General features: G+C 39.6%; 1 protein-coding gene across 1 annotated transcript in view; it reads left to right on the forward strand.

Annotated features, from left to right (window-relative positions):
* Positions 1-595: 595 nt before the first annotated feature.
* Positions 596-18,243, forward strand: part of BANP (BTG3 associated nuclear protein) — a gene marked incomplete at both ends in the record, with an annotated part of 65,829 nt that continues 48,181 nt past the window's right edge. Inside the window, 2 exons of the mRNA XM_008946456.1 lie at positions 596-687; positions 1,967-2,166. Of these exons, the coding sequence (XP_008944704.1) occupies positions 596-687; positions 1,967-2,166 (292 nt within the window). The remainder of the gene's footprint in view (positions 688-1,966; positions 2,167-18,243) is intronic.

Here is an 18,243-nt window from a genome sequence, read left to right on the forward strand (position 1 = left end):
TCTAAATTCAGTTCTTTTTGTTCCTGTTTTCTTCCAAAAGTTTACCTTTAGATTAAAGGCTGCTAGAACATACAGGCTGCATGTTCAAGTATTTATTTGGGGAAGCTTGCAGGATTTTGTTCATCTATACTGTGGAAAAATAAAGCACTAGTACACCAAGTAGTGGGTGTAATTCTGTCTTTGTGTAGAACTCCACTAGTACTTTTTAGGGTTTTGTATAAAGGTGAGGGTTCAGAAGCCTGTAGAATCTGTCAAAGCAGAACAGCTAATGAGACAACTCTGCTACCTCGTGGTAAGTAATAAAAACAATAAAAATATAAAATTCCTAATAAAAAATTCCAAAGTATTGCTTGAGTGTTACATCCTCAGTGCATTTGAAACAGTCTTAGGTTTGATTAAATGTTTTTGGAGAAGCAGTAAACCATTCTCATGTATTTAAGAGAAAACCCAAGTAAATCTGAAAGAATACACACAATATGTTCATTAAATGCCTTTTACTTTTTTTTTTTTGTTGTTCAATCCATGTAATCTGTTTTTAATTTGAGCCTTGTCCCCTTGTATTCTAAACATTGGTAATGCTTATTTTTCTTTGCAGTTGTGCTGGCAAACCATGAAGTGACAGATGATGATGAGCCTACTCTGAAGCGTCAGCGCATAGAAATCAACTGCCAGGATCCCTGTATTAAGGTTATGATCATGTCTGTTTCTGTTTTTATTTGTAATACCAATTAAGTTAGCTCTCTCAGAGCAATACATTAGAAGGAAATAAAGTCAAATGAACTGTTTATATATAAAATACTGGAATTATTCGTAGCCTTCTTGTAAATGCTAATTTTTGTGCATGAATTTGAAAATCTGGATGATTGGCTAATTTTCTGTCTAAAATCAGGAGCAAGAATTTTATATGCAATATAAAACATCATCAGAATTAATTCCAGTGACTCAAACATCCCTATCGCTGACCTAAAAGATAATTTGAGCATGTCTTTGTATGATGATATATGGATACTTTCAGCATATTTCAGATGATTATTTTAGGCTAACAACATTCTCCTAATAGTTAAACCATATTTGGTTCAGGCTCAGTAGCTCAGGCTTTTCTCTGCTTGCAGAACCTCCCCTGCTGTTCTCACTAGTGTGCTTTAGGGGTGGATATTTTTTTGTCTTGGAGTATATGAGTAATATGTTACTGGCACACACATTAAATAGTATGTAATTCTGTATTTTTGAAGTGGTCACAGAAACTGAAGCTCTGGACTGAACGAGTAGAGGGGGAGCTAAACCAGCCTGACTAGGCCTGTAAATTGTAGTGGAGGGCCACAAGATGGCACAGTTGCTGTTTGCAAAGGAGAATGTGTGTAACATTACCCTTTAATGGCCTGTTTTTCCCAAGAGAAACCAAGCAGAATTTGCTTTCTTTTGAATAAAATTGCTTAGGAAAACAGATTTTATTTATTTGCTTTTCTTGATTTACTATTCAGGAGAAAACTTAAGTGAGCGGCATTAATTGTCTCTGAGGTTATTTGTGTTGATAGAATTTCCACTGTAATCATCTGAATTTATCTCTTAGGGCAGGAAAAAAATCTTATTTAACTTTATCCAGGAGGATGCGTTCATAGATTTATAATCCTTTTGTTTTTGCATGTATCAAGTGAAAGGCTTTGGCATGTCACTGTGAATGATTTTGTGATGTATGAAATCATATTAACAAAGTGCTTAGGTGAAAATGTGTTTGGCTCGGATGCTTTTGGCTTCTAAACAAAGATCTGGAAGAACTGGAGAATGCTAAAATGCTCCTGGATGTCATCAGTTTTGTACGTGGCCGAATTTTGTCACTAGGCACGCTGCTAGTTCCTTTAGAATTGTTTTCCAGCCCCATTTATCTGGAGTTTCCTTATGGGTATGTTGCTGAAGATAAACGGGCAAGTCTCTAAAATGGGTTTCTTTTGCATTCTCCCTTTTCTAGTCATTCCTGTATTCCATTAATCAGACAATATGCCTGCGGCTGGATAGCATCGAGGCCAAGCTGCTGGCACTGGAGGCTACCTGTAAATCACTGGAGGAGAAGTTGGATCTGGTCATGAACAAACAGCACAGCCCCATCCAAGTCCCCATGGTGGCAGGTTCTCCTCTTGGCGCTACGCAGACGTGCAATAAAGTTCGATGGTAAGAAAAGAACAGATTACTCATCAATGTGCTGTTTAAAATAACACAAATCTGCTTTTTTGGCATCCAGCTCTCTGTATAGCTGTCGAGCTTGGTATGCTGTTTATGAACGTAGAATTAATTTATCTTGAAGGTAATTTTTGTACCAGTTTCATGAGGTTACGTCCAATGAGACGCTGGTCCGGGGAGCGTTTGCAACTATTTCCACATTTCACTTTGACTTAGGCCAGACTGATTCATCCATCCTCTGGAAAAGGCTCATCAGCTATTTTAGACAGGTTTTTTTAGGCTTGCTTTACTTTGATTTATGTGGCTGTTTGGAGTTAATGAGTTCATCATCATTGTAATTGCTTCTCATCTTTCTTTTATTCAGCAGAAATACAATGGAGTTTGTTTTATGTGCTTGTTTTCTAACTACACCTGCTAGATTAGTACCTGTGCTTATTTTAGGGTTAGAAGTGGGGGATGGAAGATCTGTTAAATAATCTAATCCACTCTGATGAAGGAGCAGGTTTGACCTGCAGCACCTTCATGTGTGATTCACCTCATATGGTTTTTAATACCTAAAACTTGTGTCTCTCATTTTACCATGGAGATGATTCTAGCCAGAGAATTCTGCTTATCAAAAGACTCTTGTGTCTAACAACCTTTCCCTCTTCATTCATATTGTTATAGCTAGAAAATCTTCATACTTCTCTAATTAATTACTTTTTATTCTCCATTACACCTTTGTATAGACAACTTTCCCATGTCATACCATTCTAGGCAAGATACACCAACTTAATTCTGCTTTTGTCAGTCTATTTTGCCATCTTCTGATCTTTTTCATAGCTTTCTCTGAACTTTCTCAGTATCTGAAAATTACTGTGAATGTATTTCTGGTATGTTATACTCAATGCAGTGTTTCAGGTATACTACTCTAGAGCTCTGTGGAAAAAATATCAATTCCTTGCTTTATGATGTGGGACTCATCCACATGAGGTAAGGCAGGATGGTGGGGGGGAACATAAACCCCTCACCACAAATTTTATACTCTCTACCAGGCCACTACTTGCTCTCTGCTAGGGTGGTGTTTTGGCTTTTTTTTTTCCCCCTCTACTGGTCTTTGCACTTGTGCTGGTGATGGAAGTCCAGAGCATTGGATACCCTCCTTTTTCCATTTATTTCTTTTTTTTTGAATAGGTGCTGTGTCTCTGTTTATGCTTTTGAAGGCTTCCCAGTCATACACTCAAAACATCCATTGTGGCTAAGTTCTACATTAAATAAAGTACATGGAATAACCATTTGGAATAGCAATGACTAGCAAGTAACTAGAATATTGCAGCAGTTTTATTTCCAGGTACTCTGTACCAATAATTATTTCTCAGGGTACCTTCTTTAAATCTGTTAATAATTTTTTTTTAGTCATTACATGAGAGATCTTCAAGATCCTGTGCACAAGCTGAACTTCTTACTGTGGTTTGTGACAGAAGACTTCAAATACATCTTCAGAAATGTACAGCCCCCTTGGGATTCTATTAATTCGTGTTCAGTGAATGATTTCCTCTGTAAATTGTATTATTTTGTGTTCCCTAAGGCATTTATCAGACCTGAGGTTGGTTCTTTTTTTAATCTCTATAGCCATCAGAAATCTGTCCTGTATGTTACTGGTGAGCTGGGTGTTTAATCTTTTGATTCAGGTGTACAAATTTATGATGATAGCTTCTCAGACAGTCTGAACATAATTTAGATAGGAATCTTGAAGACTGTAAGATTCTCTGCCCCAAATATTTGTTAGTGTTGGTATGAAGTTGCACATTATCAGATGCATCTTGCCAACACAGCACTGAGGGCTTTTTGTTCTTTGAGCAGTCTGCGGCCTATAACTCAAAAGAAAATAATTAGGGGTGTATGTGTTTAACTTGGCATTAGTAACACTTCAATTTCCCAGTTGATAGAATGTTTTACTGAATTCCCTGTCTCATTCATGAAAACCTTTATCACTTGTTGATTACTTCCAATTCATGCCCACGTGGACTGTTTTATCAACGCTCTGTATGGTTCCCTCTTACCCTTAAATTGCAGATGGCAGGGGAGGGGTGCCAGCAAGAGTTTGTCTTTTGGACATTGGGTTTCAGATTCTGCATCTGAATGAGGTTCTTCAACCTCCTCTTCCTTCTGCCACTGTAATAATAGCAGCTTTGCCATTAAAACCATTCTAGTTAGCAAAAGGCTGTCAAACAGATGGTGCTGCATTGCCAGGAAAGCAGACTCCCATTCTTTTTCTGATAAATACCTCAGGGTTTGTGATTTTTTTTTTTCCCCCTCTCCTACTCTACAGTGAATTTTGTTTACAGTTTTTCTGATGATTTAGTGGCTTGTGTTAATTTGGTGCAGATTTAACAAGATCAAAATTTGTTTTGCAGCAGTGCACACAGTGAAGTTTATGAACTGTAAATTCACACAGCTTGATTGCTTTGTGCTATTCATGCTTTGAAAAGGAAACAAATTTCCTAAGACTTGTCAGTATGACAGACGCTTAAGTCATCATGTGATGAAAACAAGGATAGCTTGGGACAGAGGAGCTGTCTTCTGTGTCATCTTGTGGTGGCATTGTGTAGCTGGAGCATGCCAGGTGAATTCACAGCTGTGCACTGTGCCCTGCCTGGATTAGGACGTGGAACTGGATGCTGTGCACTGCAGTGACAGTCTGTCTATACAGCTGCTCCATGTCCTGATGGAGATGGGTGACAAGTGGTGACCCTCAGGGGCCTGTACTGGGGCCGGTGCTGTTTAATATCTTCATCAATGACATAGAAAGTGGGGTCCAGGCACACTCAGCAAGTTTGCAGGTGACACCAGGCTGAGTGGTGTGGTCTACATGCTTTGAGGAGCAGGATCCATCCAGAGAGACATAGACAAGCTGGAGAAGTGGGCCTGTGTGAACCTCAGGAGATTCAATAAGCCCAAGTACACCAAGTTCTGCCCCTGGGTCAGGGCAACCCCTGGTATCAGTTCAGGCTGGGAATGAAGGGCTGGATGAAGGACCTGAGGCTGCTGGGGATGAAGAGCTGGCCAGGAGCCCCCATCAGCCTGGGCTGCCCCCCCAGCAGCGGGGGCAGCAGGGGAGGGAGGGGATCCTGCCCCTCTGCCAGCTCTGGGGAGCCCCCCCTGCAGTGCTGGGGCAGCTCTGGAGTCCTCAGCACAGCAGAGCCAGGGACCTGCTGGAGCGGGGCCAGAGGAGCCCCAGCAATGCCCCGAGGGGGGAACCCCTCTGCTGGGAGCCCAGCAGGAGAGAGTTGGGCTGGGGCAGCCACAGAGGAGAAGGCTCCAGCTGGGGAGACCTGCTGGGGGCTGCCAGGACTGCCAGGGGCCTAGAAGAAAGCTGAGGGCAGACTTTTCAGAAGGTCATGTGACAGGACAAGGGGTGATGGTTTTAATCTAACAGAGGGAGATTTAGACTAGAGAGAAGTGAGAAATATTTGCTGCTGAGGGTGGTGAGCCCCTGGCCCAGGCTGCCCAGAGAGGTGGTCGCTGCCCCATCCCTGGAACCATTCCAGGTGAGGTTGGTTTGGGCTCTGAGCAACCTGCTCTAGTTGGGGCTGTCCCTGCTCCCTGCAGGGGGGTTGGATGGGGTGACCTTGCAGGGTCCCTTCCCACCCAAACCAGTCTGGGATTCTATGGTTAGGGTGGAAGAAGTCTCACTTTGTTACAGTTGTCAGATTTACTTTAAATGGTAAGTTGTCTTTTCTAGTAAAATTAACACAGTGATTTATTGGGATAACTCATACCTTTTTTGTGCCAAACTGTTGTTTCCAAGATTTAAAAAATTCTTATTAGGGAAATGAAGCAGAAGTTTTCAAGGAGACTTTCAATAAATCAGGAACCACCCTGTATTACTAGCTCCCAGGACAGAAATGCAGTGCACTTTAGTGTCTCATTCTGCTTGCTGTCTCTTTATTAAACACATGAGGAATGATACATGTTGAAATCTACCACCATCCTTTTCTGGGTACGTGTGACTTCTGAAGGCTTGCTGATATTTCTTGGAAAACTATGAAATGCTGAATGCAGAAATTACAGTACTGTCTGTGCATGTTATCAAGAGCAGTAAGTACATCTTCATGAAAGCTGGATTCTGTTCTTTTGTTCATATTATTTATTCTGATCCACTGTTGTGGTACTTCATTTTATGCTAGCTAATTGTGGTGTAGATAAGGAAGAAAATGTTACGTGGTGCTGTTTAATGAATAATTTGCATGAACAGTTGAGATACAGAGGAACAATAGGGTAACTTGTAAATCTCCAGGTAAGAGTTCTAAGCTACAGCAAAAATTAGCAGGAGAAGACTTCTTTTGAAAGGAAGTAATTCTGAATTTGTGAGATGTAAACTGTTTTGGGGGAAAGAGCAATAGGCCATAAACAACATGGAAATGCTTGTAGCTGTTCTATTTCAATAAATCACATGAAAAGCAGAACTACAAAAGTGTAGTTTCATACAGGGGTTGGTCTTTTCTCAATGTTTAGTGACTGCTACTTAAAAACACATAGTTGTCAGGATTACCTACAAAGACATCATGTTAATAATTGAGTGTTAAAAATTTATTTCTTGGAAGAAGTGCTGTCAGAATGTTTCAGAACCGGTAGAATGGATGGCAAAAGTCCCTCAGGTTGCACAGAGTTGTGCTGAACTATATGGAGCTTGAAAAGAGCCAAGAACAGTAGCAAAATAATGTAATAAGTGAGTGATGGGAGTACGTGTGTTGTGCGGGTGTTCTGAGCTCTGTCCGGCTCTGGGCAGCGTTGCTGCAGCCTCACTTTTCCATCCAGGAAGTTCCCTCGCCTCTCTTCCTCTGTCTGCAGCATTTCCTGGCAGTGTGGCTATTAAAAACCTCTCATTTCTGTTCTTTTCTTTATGAGGTACCATGCTGGTCAAAATTTCCAGTAGCTGCTGAAAGTTTCTTGGCTAGGAGAGCTGGTGCGGTGCCTGGTGGCCTGTCAAGTGTGGCAGCCTCAAATGATAACTTTGAAGTGTAGCATGTGCCCAGGTCTTGAGATTTATAAATTGATGGACGCAGAGTGTAACAGTGCAACTACAATCTTCAAGCCATGTTTTGAAGAGAATGTTTCATCTGAGAGATTTCAGACCAGAAGCAGTGTTGTTTTTGTCAACATCTTTCCATTGATCATTTTTTTGAGCGGGTAAGCCCAAGCAGACATGGTTCAGGTTGATTGCTTCAGATAACATAGGAATTTGTTTTTGTTTCTCAGAACCCTCCATCATTTGCTTTTATGGGTATTTTCTGCAAATACCCCATTGTACAATCCTGCTCTGTTATTTTGGCAGTTTGTGTTGGGTAAATGGATGAGAACAGTTTAAAAAATGTACAGATTTTTGGAGAGGATTTAAATATAAAATTGGTGTTTTCTTTGTGCTGAATAATAAAAATGTTTGTGATGAGTTGTGGAAATTTAAAGGTAAAAGGAGTTTGTCTTTCATTCAGATATTTTCCTTGAGCCTTTGTTATGGTAAAGTTGAAGTACAGACCACATACATCTGGTTCTTTACCAGATGCATTTGTGGCTAACCGATGAAGGATGCTGATCACTAGTGTGGAGATAGAATTGCATTTTTTTGTCTTTAATGGGAACTGGAGAGTTAAGTGGAATTGCAGAGTTTAAGGCACTTGATTACTGTGCAAAGACCTGACATGGAATCCTTTAACAAGACTTATCAGTGGGCTGGACACAGGTTTATTAAAGCAGAGGTGCTTCAGGTATCTCATGTGCAGTTAATTACTGTGCCAGTGTGTTCAGTCAGCTGCTTTTAGAAAGCAACATTTGCCTTTTTTTCCTCTTAAAATACAAACCAAGGTTTTTTACGTGCAAAAGAGAAGGTTCTGATCTGCATCTGACCAATGCAGTTGTGTACCAGATGGGATGGATGAGCTTGCTTTATTTTTGTAAGTGTAGATCATTAATATGTTTGTTTTAAAATTAAGTGTAATCAGCAGGGTGTAATGGGTTTTGAAGAACAGGATTTGCTCATCCACTTGGTTTGTGGTGTGCCAGTTGGCAAGCCTTTTGGCTCTGGATTTCCAGAGTTCCAGATCTGCCTTTCTGGTGTGTAATTGTTTCTTTGTTTACAAGTGGTTTTGTAGTCAAATAATGCAAAATTGAAAACTCAGATGCTTTCAGATGAATTTGAAAAGCAGGGCGATGTGGGGTGGAAAGAATTGTAAGATGACTGTTGTAGATTTAGCAAAATTATTGTTGCTCCTGCATAAAGCCTTTGGGGAAAAAAAAATATTCAACCCTAAAGAAATATAATTAAAGTATTGGCATAAAATTCAAAATAGCTGATTATAATAAGATAATTATATTTACTTTTCTGCAAGTTACAAACCCCTCGACCAACCTAATTTGATTTTATCAGGTATTGAAATAGCTTTTTCATTTTTGTTGCTTTTTAATTTTAAGGACTTGTAAGAGTCAGTCAGAAGAGAAATATAGATGTATATATATCTTTATATATATTTAGATATAAAATACACTTTTATAGATTATAATAAACTATCCTACCACGGTAATCCAGGCTTTTAAATACAATAGTAATTCTTCAGTTCTTATCACTAAACAGTGGCTCCTGAGTCTCTGGGGTATATAGTTAACTTCTTTCCCACATTTGCTGCAGTTGATGCTGTAACTAGGTGATCTAAACCACTATTCTTGTTTAATTTATGGCTCTTCTTTTTTTTCTTTTAATTTGGTGATAAATTAAGATTGTAAATCTTAGGGATTTTTAGTGTCTTTAACTGAAGTTAAGACTTAACTGTCCCTTCCTCAACCTACACCATCTTCAGGTCTGAAGACCCTCAATTTGCAGGAAGATGTGTTTTTTTCTTTAGTAGTCAGTTTGAAACAAAGCCTGCACTGAGGACTGTTATGTCCACCAAGATGTAGGGTTATGGTTTATTTTCAAGTTGCAGGTACATTACTCTGCCTGCTGTGAGCCTGATCTCAGGCACTGAACTCTGGGCCTGAAAAAATATTTCCCTGGAAGCAGATTCAGTCCTCGAGACAAGTCGGCAGACAAAGATGTAAAATTAAGGCATGTTTTGGGAGGTGAGAGGGAGTGGACTGTTACAGACAATGTCCTGAAAATACAGCCAGTGGTTGGAAAGCTGGTGGAGGGTTTGGGGAACATGTCTTAGGAAGAACGGATGAGGGAGCTGGAATTGTTCTGTTTGGAGAAGAGGAGGTTGAGGGGAGACCATATTGCTCTCTACAACTCCCAGAAAGGAGGTTGGAGTAACGTGGATGTTGGTCTCTTCTCCCAAGTAACCCATGATAGGATGAGAGGCAATGGGCTGAAGTTGCCCCAGGGGAGGTTTTGAATGGACATGAGGAAGAATTTCTTTCCTGGCAGAGTGGTGAGGCACTGGAACAGGCTGCCCAGGGAGGTACTGGAGTCCCCAGCCCTGGAGGGGTTCAAAAAACTTGTGGACATGGCACTTCAGGACATGGTTCAGTGGTCATGGGAGTGTTGGGTTGATGACTGGACTTGATGATCTTAGAGGTCTTTTCCAACCTTAATGATTCTATGATTAATTAGAATGTATTATAAAGGGTTTTTTTTGGAGAAGCTTTGCAGTTCATGAGATTCTCAGAAACCCTTGTTGCTTTTCATCACTGAGCCAGGTTTATTTACCCTTCAGTATCTCTCAAGTTAGGGCCTCATCCAGCAGCATCTTTAGCACAAACCTTGAAGTCTGGGAGGGGCTGCAAAAACCACAGATGAACCCGGGTCCTTGTTTTGAACTGGACCCTGTGGTATCAATAAATCAACAACTTGCCCCTTTCTGTCATCAGCCAGTGGTACTGTGCACAAACATTTCAGGGAAATTACCAGTTCAAGTGGCATGTCTGGAGCTTCAGCCTGTGAGAGTTGTGTTTAAAATGACTGGGTTTGCTTCTGAAGGATTGAGGGTGAGTGTGAATAGCCCTTTCATGCAAGTCCAGCCTGTTTATGTCTGGGCGTGGAAGGGGTTGAAGAGAAACGGCACAATTATCTGTGATCTGTTTTCACCATGTGCATCTCAGGTACACTTGCAGCTAGGGAACAAAATCAATATTAACAAAGTGCAAAGATCATAATTAAAACTTCATGACTTTAGAGGATTTTACCTTTTTTTATAAATTTAAAAATTTTGTTGATAATATCACGTTATTTCAAGAGCAGATCAATAGAAGCAAAACTTCGATGTTTTGATAAAAAAATTCTGGTAAAGTGGAAGTTTGAAGGGGTCAGAATTTGAAATTACACAATTATATCAGTTAATGCTGTTATTTTGCATGCCTTTTGGGGCCTCTTTTTTCATTTCCCCTATCTTAAATGAAGGAACTTTGCTGCTATCACCTTACAGTGCCAGCAAGTGATGAGCACTGTTTTAATCTGGAAGAATTACTGTGGTTTGAAATATATAAATAGATAGATGAAAAATGCAAATACCATCTTGAGGTGTATTAGACGTGTTTATCTGACAATTCTGTTTCTGTCTTGCATTCCAAAATTCAGTTTATGAAACTGAACTAATCAAAGGAATGCTGTGATTAGATGTCAGCCCCTCTTTTGTTATCCAGGGCTGTATAGTTTTAGTTTCTTTGGAAGAAAACCCTTGAACATCTTTGATTCCCTGAAAAACACAACAGTGCTTTCCAAAACTTGTCACAAGAACTTGTGAGCCTCAACATCTTGTGATTGATTCTGGTCCTGCATACCACTAAAAATACTGATACACATGTTTTTATTCTGCCTACATGCATTTCATGCAGAAGTACCTGCTACAAATGAAGTGGACATCTGAGATTCATTATGTTTAGGATCAATACAACTTTATATTGAAAATAGTTTAAGAACTCTCAGGACTGATTTTTTATGATATATGCAGTATACTGTAAGGTCTACAGCTGTTCTGCAAGCAGTGGTAAGTCTTGCTTTGGACATTTATGCTGGAGACTCTGATATTCTGAATTGAAGCTGGCCCTGTTGGTTGTCTGTCTGGAGTTTTTGTTACAGACCCTCAGCAAGTGAAGATTCTTGTTACAAACCATTCTTTTGTGAAGGTTTTACATTCATTCCCTTCACTATTGGGAGTTAAAATTCTCCCAGGACTGATCAGAAATGGCATCTTGGATTTAAGAAGCTTGCACAGCAGTGTTCTCATTGGAATTTCACATTCCATTATTGTTGCACTAAGATATTGAGGAGCCAAGTGTTTAGTAATTTGTTGTTGGGATTTGATAAATTCAGAAACAACGTATAATTTCCAGATAGCATTAAGGTTGAGAGTGCAAGGTCAGTTATGGAATTAAAATAATGGTCTAAGACCAACATTTCATCTGTGTTCTGGAGTGTTCAATAATTTATGTGTGTATGGGATGGAGCTTAATCTATAAAACCCTTCAAACTGACCAAGATTTGAACCATGTTGATTCATTCTCCCAAGTCGAATTTTTCTTAAGTTAATGATTTCTGATGAAATAGTGTTTATAAGAGTCCAGTGATTCAAATGAGAGCCTAGCAAGTAGCAGCTGATAACTTATGTCTGAGAAATGGATACAGAAAGTCTTTTTAATTGTGGTGGTAGTGTTTAAAATGTGCCTGTGAGGCTTAAAAGACTCTAAAAAATCTGATTTTGGATTCTTAACTAAAATGCGAGCTAAGATTTTCAGCAATATACACTGAAATTGTCTTCCTTCAACTTTTAGACAAAGGTTTCAGTCTTGTAGATGTGTTACAGGGCTTAATGTTTTAATATTTGCCAGGTAACCACACAAAAGGGTTTCCTGGTTGTTACTCAGCCCATGACAGATGTGAAATCCTTTAATTTAGGATGTTTAAAGCATTGAAAGTAATTTGTGCTTGCTCTGAACCACATGTGGGTAAACAGTTTATTTATTCCCACTTTGCTAATACACAAGAATGTTGTTTTGCATCTGAAACCTTAGTGAATCCTTTTGTTTTGATTTTGTAAAGGAGAACCTTATGTGAACGTTAGGGCACCAAACCCAGAAATGCAGTTGTGCAAAGCCCCTCGTGGTGCTGCTCACAACAGGAAGCTGAGAAAAGAGAGAGATGACTGTGCACAGGATTTCCCCCCTGTGCCAAGACATTTTAGAAATCAACACCCTTTAATTTTAAGGGTATCTGAGAATGAGAGAGAGGCAGGAATACATGGGGATCAGAAAGGCTTTGAGTTTTATACACAGATTAGGAGGACATTTACTAGTGTAATTAGTGTCTAAGAACATTTAAAACCAATTACAGTAGTATTAAAATATGGGTTAACCTGCCCCCTTGCTGAATCCCATAAGATTGTATTAGATGAATTCTGGAGGAGGCAGAATGTTTCCTTGAATTCTCTGGTTCCCTGAGCAAAGGCAGCTACAGCATGCAAGAAATAAGTGTAGAGGGTACCAGACTTGAAATTGGGTTTAGGACAAAAGCCTTCATGTGGCTCCTGCTTTGCCTTTTGCCTAAGGATACAATTGAAAAGAATGATTATGTTTAATGAAAGTGGACAGTTTTTACCTCATGCATGTTGTAAAATGGATGGAAATAATTATTAAGATTATATTTTAGTGAACCTCTAAACATCTTAATGTATTTACAGCAGTGCCCCAGATAGTGGAAGCATATGTTACATACTGTGTATTTTCAGAAGGAATTTATCAAGCATATAAGAAACAGAAGGGGGCAGAAAAGCCTTACATATTCATTTGGATTCCAGTTTTGAGAATTTAAATATTTTTTAATGTTACAGAATCTGGAGATGCTTGGGATTTTGAAAACAGAGCAGTAAGAGCACTCCCTGGAAACTTTTCCTATAAGTTGGGGTACTTAATTCTGCGAGTACAACAGAATGAATTAATGAAGAGGAGAGCAGCTAATCACTTTTTCATTAAAGGGGGCAAGTTTTCATCTTCCTTAGGAAGTGACAGAAATTTAAGTTGTGTTTCAAAATAATTCCCATACCAGTTTATACCAGATTGAAGTCCCAGTAATATTATTTTTAAAAGTTGCAAAACAACTGGTCTTGCTACTTATGGAAAACAATACATAGAAGTATAGTTTTAAAAGAAATAACCTATGATGGTTTTGGAGAGTCCTAATTTTACTTTAAACAAGGTGGGGGAAAAAAAAAGCTATAGATGGATTCACAGCTTCATGAGGATGAAACAGCCTCACATCTAGCAAGGTCCCGGCAAGGTTGGTAGGATGGCAAAGGGCCAGTCTTCCATCTGCTTTATCTGGCAGCAGATGCTCTTTAACTGATATGTTTCCAAACGTAAAAAACACACTGCTTGGAATCCAAATGTCTTTCCAAAGAGCATTTTTCCTCTTTGTGGAACTGTACATTTTTGCATATCTTTAGCTCGATGTCTTTGTTCCCCATTGGAGGGTGGAGTATGAGACAGGAAATCTGCTCCTAATAACTTTTAAAATTGTGTTCTTTGTAAAAAAACAAAGAGTGGTGTTTCTTTAGCATCCCTTCGGGGTACATGGAAATTAAAGATTCAGCACCAGTTCTCGGAGCAGCAACATCCTTGGCCTTCTATAAAAATGTGTGTGTGGTGGCAAGCATACATAACTGGTGGGGTAAATATGAAAAGCAAGAAAACTAGAGAGGCATGATGGAAATGATTTACAAACCAGCCCTGTAGGAGTTGTGTGTTTGAGTTCTGTTTGCAGAAATCTAATGTTGTATGAAAATAAGCAGCTCTGTGGAGAAGGACTTGGGGGTGCTGGAGGACAACAGGTTCAGGGACAAGAGGCTGGGTCCAGGCTTTTCTCCGTGGTGCCCAGTGACAGCACAAGGGACAGTGGGCACAAACTGGAACCAAGGAGGTTCCACCTGATCAAGGGGGAAAACTTTGCTTGGGGGTGATGGAGGCTTGGAGCAGGCTGCACAGAGAAGCTGTGGAGTCTCTTTAGAGAGATTCCAAACCTGCCTGGCTGTGACCCTGGGCACCCTGCTGTGGGTGACCTGCTGGAGCAGGGGGTTGGATGAGATGATCTCCAGAGGTCCCTTCTAACCCCACCATGCTGGGATTCTGTGACTTATTTGCAGTTTATCTGGTCACCATTGAGACTTCAATTACTGTAACCAGTGTCTTGAAACCCTGTTTATAACGTGGCTTCCTTCACCCCATAATTTTTAATGCCTTGTAAGTGAAACTTATGTTCATATTAGATACTAGAATTTGTAGGAAAATTTGGAAAAAGAAGTAGCTAATTGTGTAATAAAGGATTCAAAGTCTTCTGTTTCATACAGTTGTTTTCTATGCATGCAGCAATTTCTATTTTAGTACTAAGGCTGCAGTAGATGATTTCATTCATAGTAACTGTGTTCAAGATCAGTCAATCCTTCTCCTTCCCTTATAGATCAGCCTTCCTCATTTCATGTTTAATACAATCACCAATAGGCTGCAGGACTACTACTTATCTGGTTCAGGAAGTTAGGGCTCAAAGAAGGATAACAACTGTAAATTTTGTTCTATACTGTCTGTAAAAAAGATATCTTTGCTATTGTATTTATGAGTACATTTATCTTTAAAGAGGCTTCTATTAACCTGTTAGTTATACGTCATGACCTGTCTTTTTCTTGCCCATATTTAAAAGTAGCCTAAAAATTGTTGCCACTTCTGTTATAGTATTTTTCAGTCCTGTTTATGTTGCTTACCCATGGCCTGGATGTACTTACTGGGTGTTGCTGGTTTTGTGCATCTCCTTAAGCCAAAAAGTTCTTTGGAGACTGTTTCACTGGGTATTTAATTTTTACAGAGATTCAGTTGCTTGTAAATTTTAAAATTTGGGCTTTAAAATTTAAAAAACAGAGTATAAAGTTGATTGTGTACCTTCACAGGTATTGCAAAGTCCTTGAAGCAACAAGCTTGACTTTTTGAGTGGTTCTTTGGGTCACTTGTAGCATCATCAGGCTGTTGGTTGGTGGACTCGTTAGAAATGGATGTTGTCATTAGGAGTGACTACACTTGACTGTACTGGTGAGTTTAGCTTTTCTCAGAGCAGAATAGTCCATAATAGATTTTAAAGGCTTAAAAATTGATTGACAAAATAGGTCTTAAAGCTAGTAACTCGTGCCTTTCTGATTGCCAGCCAATTCAGAGGCTCTCTGTAGGTAAGGCTGAGTGCAGTAAACTCTATAGAGATGTATTGTGTAACTTGGAGGATGTCTGGCTCTTACTTGAACTGAGAATTTCATGTTAAATGGTCTTAAACTGTTAACAGTATGTTTTGATAAATGCTGCATTTCCTTTATCTTTATTAGAGATCGATTATAGCTTTCTCAGTTTTCAGCCCCATGAATCTCTCCAGTGATGGTTGGTGTACTTTGGCTTGTCATTTTACAGGACCTAATCGTTAGTGCTGCCTTTCTAATGTCTGCTCCTCATGTGATGTTCCAGATGCAAAGAATCCAAAGATAATTTCTGATGACTGAACTGTTACTGAAAATGATGGATAACTCTGCTGCTTTTCTGGCAGTTGGGGCTGTGACGAGGCGAGTGCACGGGTTAGGGACACAAAAACTTTAACTGCTCCAGTGCCCCTACAGCTCCCTAGAGCAGGTGCCCCCCTGGTCTTCATCTCACTGAATGGTTTGGTTGTTGGCAAGTTTGCTTTCTCCTGGGAGATGAGGAGCTGCATTCGTTTATTTTTGGGCATAAATCCAGTGTAATTTTGTGTATGTTTTGCTGGTTTGTGTTTTGTTCACGTATACCACAGGGTAAATTCATGTTGGCTTGCTCATTCCAATTTGGATAGGGAATCTTAACTCTCTGTGCAGAAGGCAAAGGGAGCAGGTGGTGATCAGAAGGAAGAGGATAATTTTAACATTATCTTCCCAGAATAGTGATGAAAAGATCTACAGAGTGGCTGTTCTTAGAGATGAACACAAGTGTTAGTGAAAGATAAAAAAGAAAAAATAAAAGTAAGGAAAATATCACACATCTAAAATGTGTGGTTTTTTTTCCTATATCATTGGAAAAACATTTAGAATTTCTTCATGGTAGGGCTAACTGTAATATTTCTCCAGAGCCCCCACACATCTGTGAGCTACACATTTAAGTCTTCATGTTCATCCCAGCAGTAAACTGGAAAGTACTGGAGTTCAAGGTCTCTTTCCCAGCCTTGCTTTCCTTACGGCTGTTTGGCTGGAGACCTTTAGTACAAGCAGCCTGCCAGCAGTGACTCCAACTCTTGCCTTCCTCATCTCCTCACTTTTTGCATCTCCTAAAATACACCAGATGAAGACCAGAGTGATATCTTGAGGAGCCCTTCTTCCAGCTAAGCAGCACAGATTGGGTGGGTGCTGTAGTGACCACCAGATAGTCTATAGAATAAAACCAGCAGGTCTTGGGGGTGTGACCAGCTGAATGTCTCTAAGCTGAGCTCTGCCTCTGAGCTCTCAGTACCTATTTGCAGATATTCATGTGTACAAAGGAGCCTCAGAAAAGGTCTAAACAGAGAGCTCTCTTCTTTCTTTTCTTTAACTGGTTGAGCACTGCTATGACTATTGCATTAACTGGTCTATATTAGTGTGTCTAGGAAAATAAGAATAAGTTCTTCTCTGACAATTTCAGTCTTGACTTTTTCCACAAGTAATTTTCATCCATTTGGAGAAACGCTTTTGATCTTGTACCTTGTGGAAGATAGAAATGCCTTTTGTTTTTTTTTTTTTAAGTGAAAACTTCATCTGGAAGGAGAGGAGGAGGAGATGGTAGTCCTGGTATTGCCAAAAGTTCTTTTCTGTCATTGGCTGCGTTGTGTGTGATTGACAGATTATTGGCAATGAAAAACCAACAGTTGAGACTAATGATCATATCTATGACTCACATGTTTTCCAGGCTGAAAATTACCTTTGGCAGCAATTTCCTTATGCAAAATATAGAATCCCCTTTTATAATAATAATAAAAAAACCCCCAGCAGTGCCCCCAAAATTGCAAAGGTTAAATATGCACACTTGAAAATCATTATCTGGTATGTTTACTGTTTAGAAATATTTTTACCCATAAATTCAGTTTATTCCATAACTTGCATTTAAAAAAAATAAATCCTCAAATATAATAATACCTGTAGGTTGCATGCATTTCAAATTTTTTACTAAGTTGTGTCCAAGAATAGGCAAATTGCAGAACCAGTCTCTCTAAGTTCTAATGCTTATGGGGAAAGGAATACGTGAACACAGATGGAAAGTCCTGAAGCCTGTGCAACAACACTGGGCTTCTGAAGCACTCCCCCTGACCCCTCTTAATGTTTTCTTTCCATCTTCTCCATCAGTGTAGTGCTGGCAGCACTCATAGAAAGAATTGCTTCATTTGGGATCAGACTGAATATCAGAAGCTTTCCTCCTCCTTTGTGATTTTTGGTTTCGGTATTTTAGTACATAAGTAAAGTTGATTTGTCTTCAGTATGAGATGTGCAGACTGAAAAAAGAAGTTGGAATAATCCGACATGAGGATGCCCTAGCCTGTAATATGTTTTAATGATTTTCTCTGAATTTTGGCAGATTGGGCCAGTATTTTGACTTCACATAGGATTCCTTGTTTAATTTTGTGTATATTCAGCGGATTTCTTATTGTTGCCTTTTTAAAAGAAAAACATAAACCTGAAAACATGAGGGTAGAACACCTCACAGCAAAGTTCCTGGGAAGCACATTCCCATGTCTGCAGGGAATTTTGTGGATATCCATTTCTCCTCTGTACACACTGGAGTCAAGACAATCCTGTGAAACTCCTTTTTTCAAGCATAATGGCACCTTCTTGTGTGGGTCCCAATTGTTACGTTCTTGTTTTTCTGGATAAGTAACTGCTCAAGTTGCACAACAACAGCTCTGAAAAATTTCTGCCTCGTGATGCCTCATTGTCAGAACCTGTCAGCCAATTCTGTAGCCATCCTTGTTCTGTGTAGAACAGGGACCAGAATGGTGGCTTCTTGGTGAGCATACAGGATGTTTTGAATGGCCAGGTTACCTCATCCTCCTCAGGCAGGCTGATTGGAAAGCAGCATTCTTCA

This window comes from Merops nubicus, unplaced genomic scaffold (genome assembly GCF_000691845.1).
Source record: "Merops nubicus isolate BGI_N331 unplaced genomic scaffold, ASM69184v1 scaffold11968, whole genome shotgun sequence".
Classification (NCBI taxonomy): Eukaryota; Metazoa; Chordata; class Aves; order Coraciiformes; family Meropidae; genus Merops; species Merops nubicus.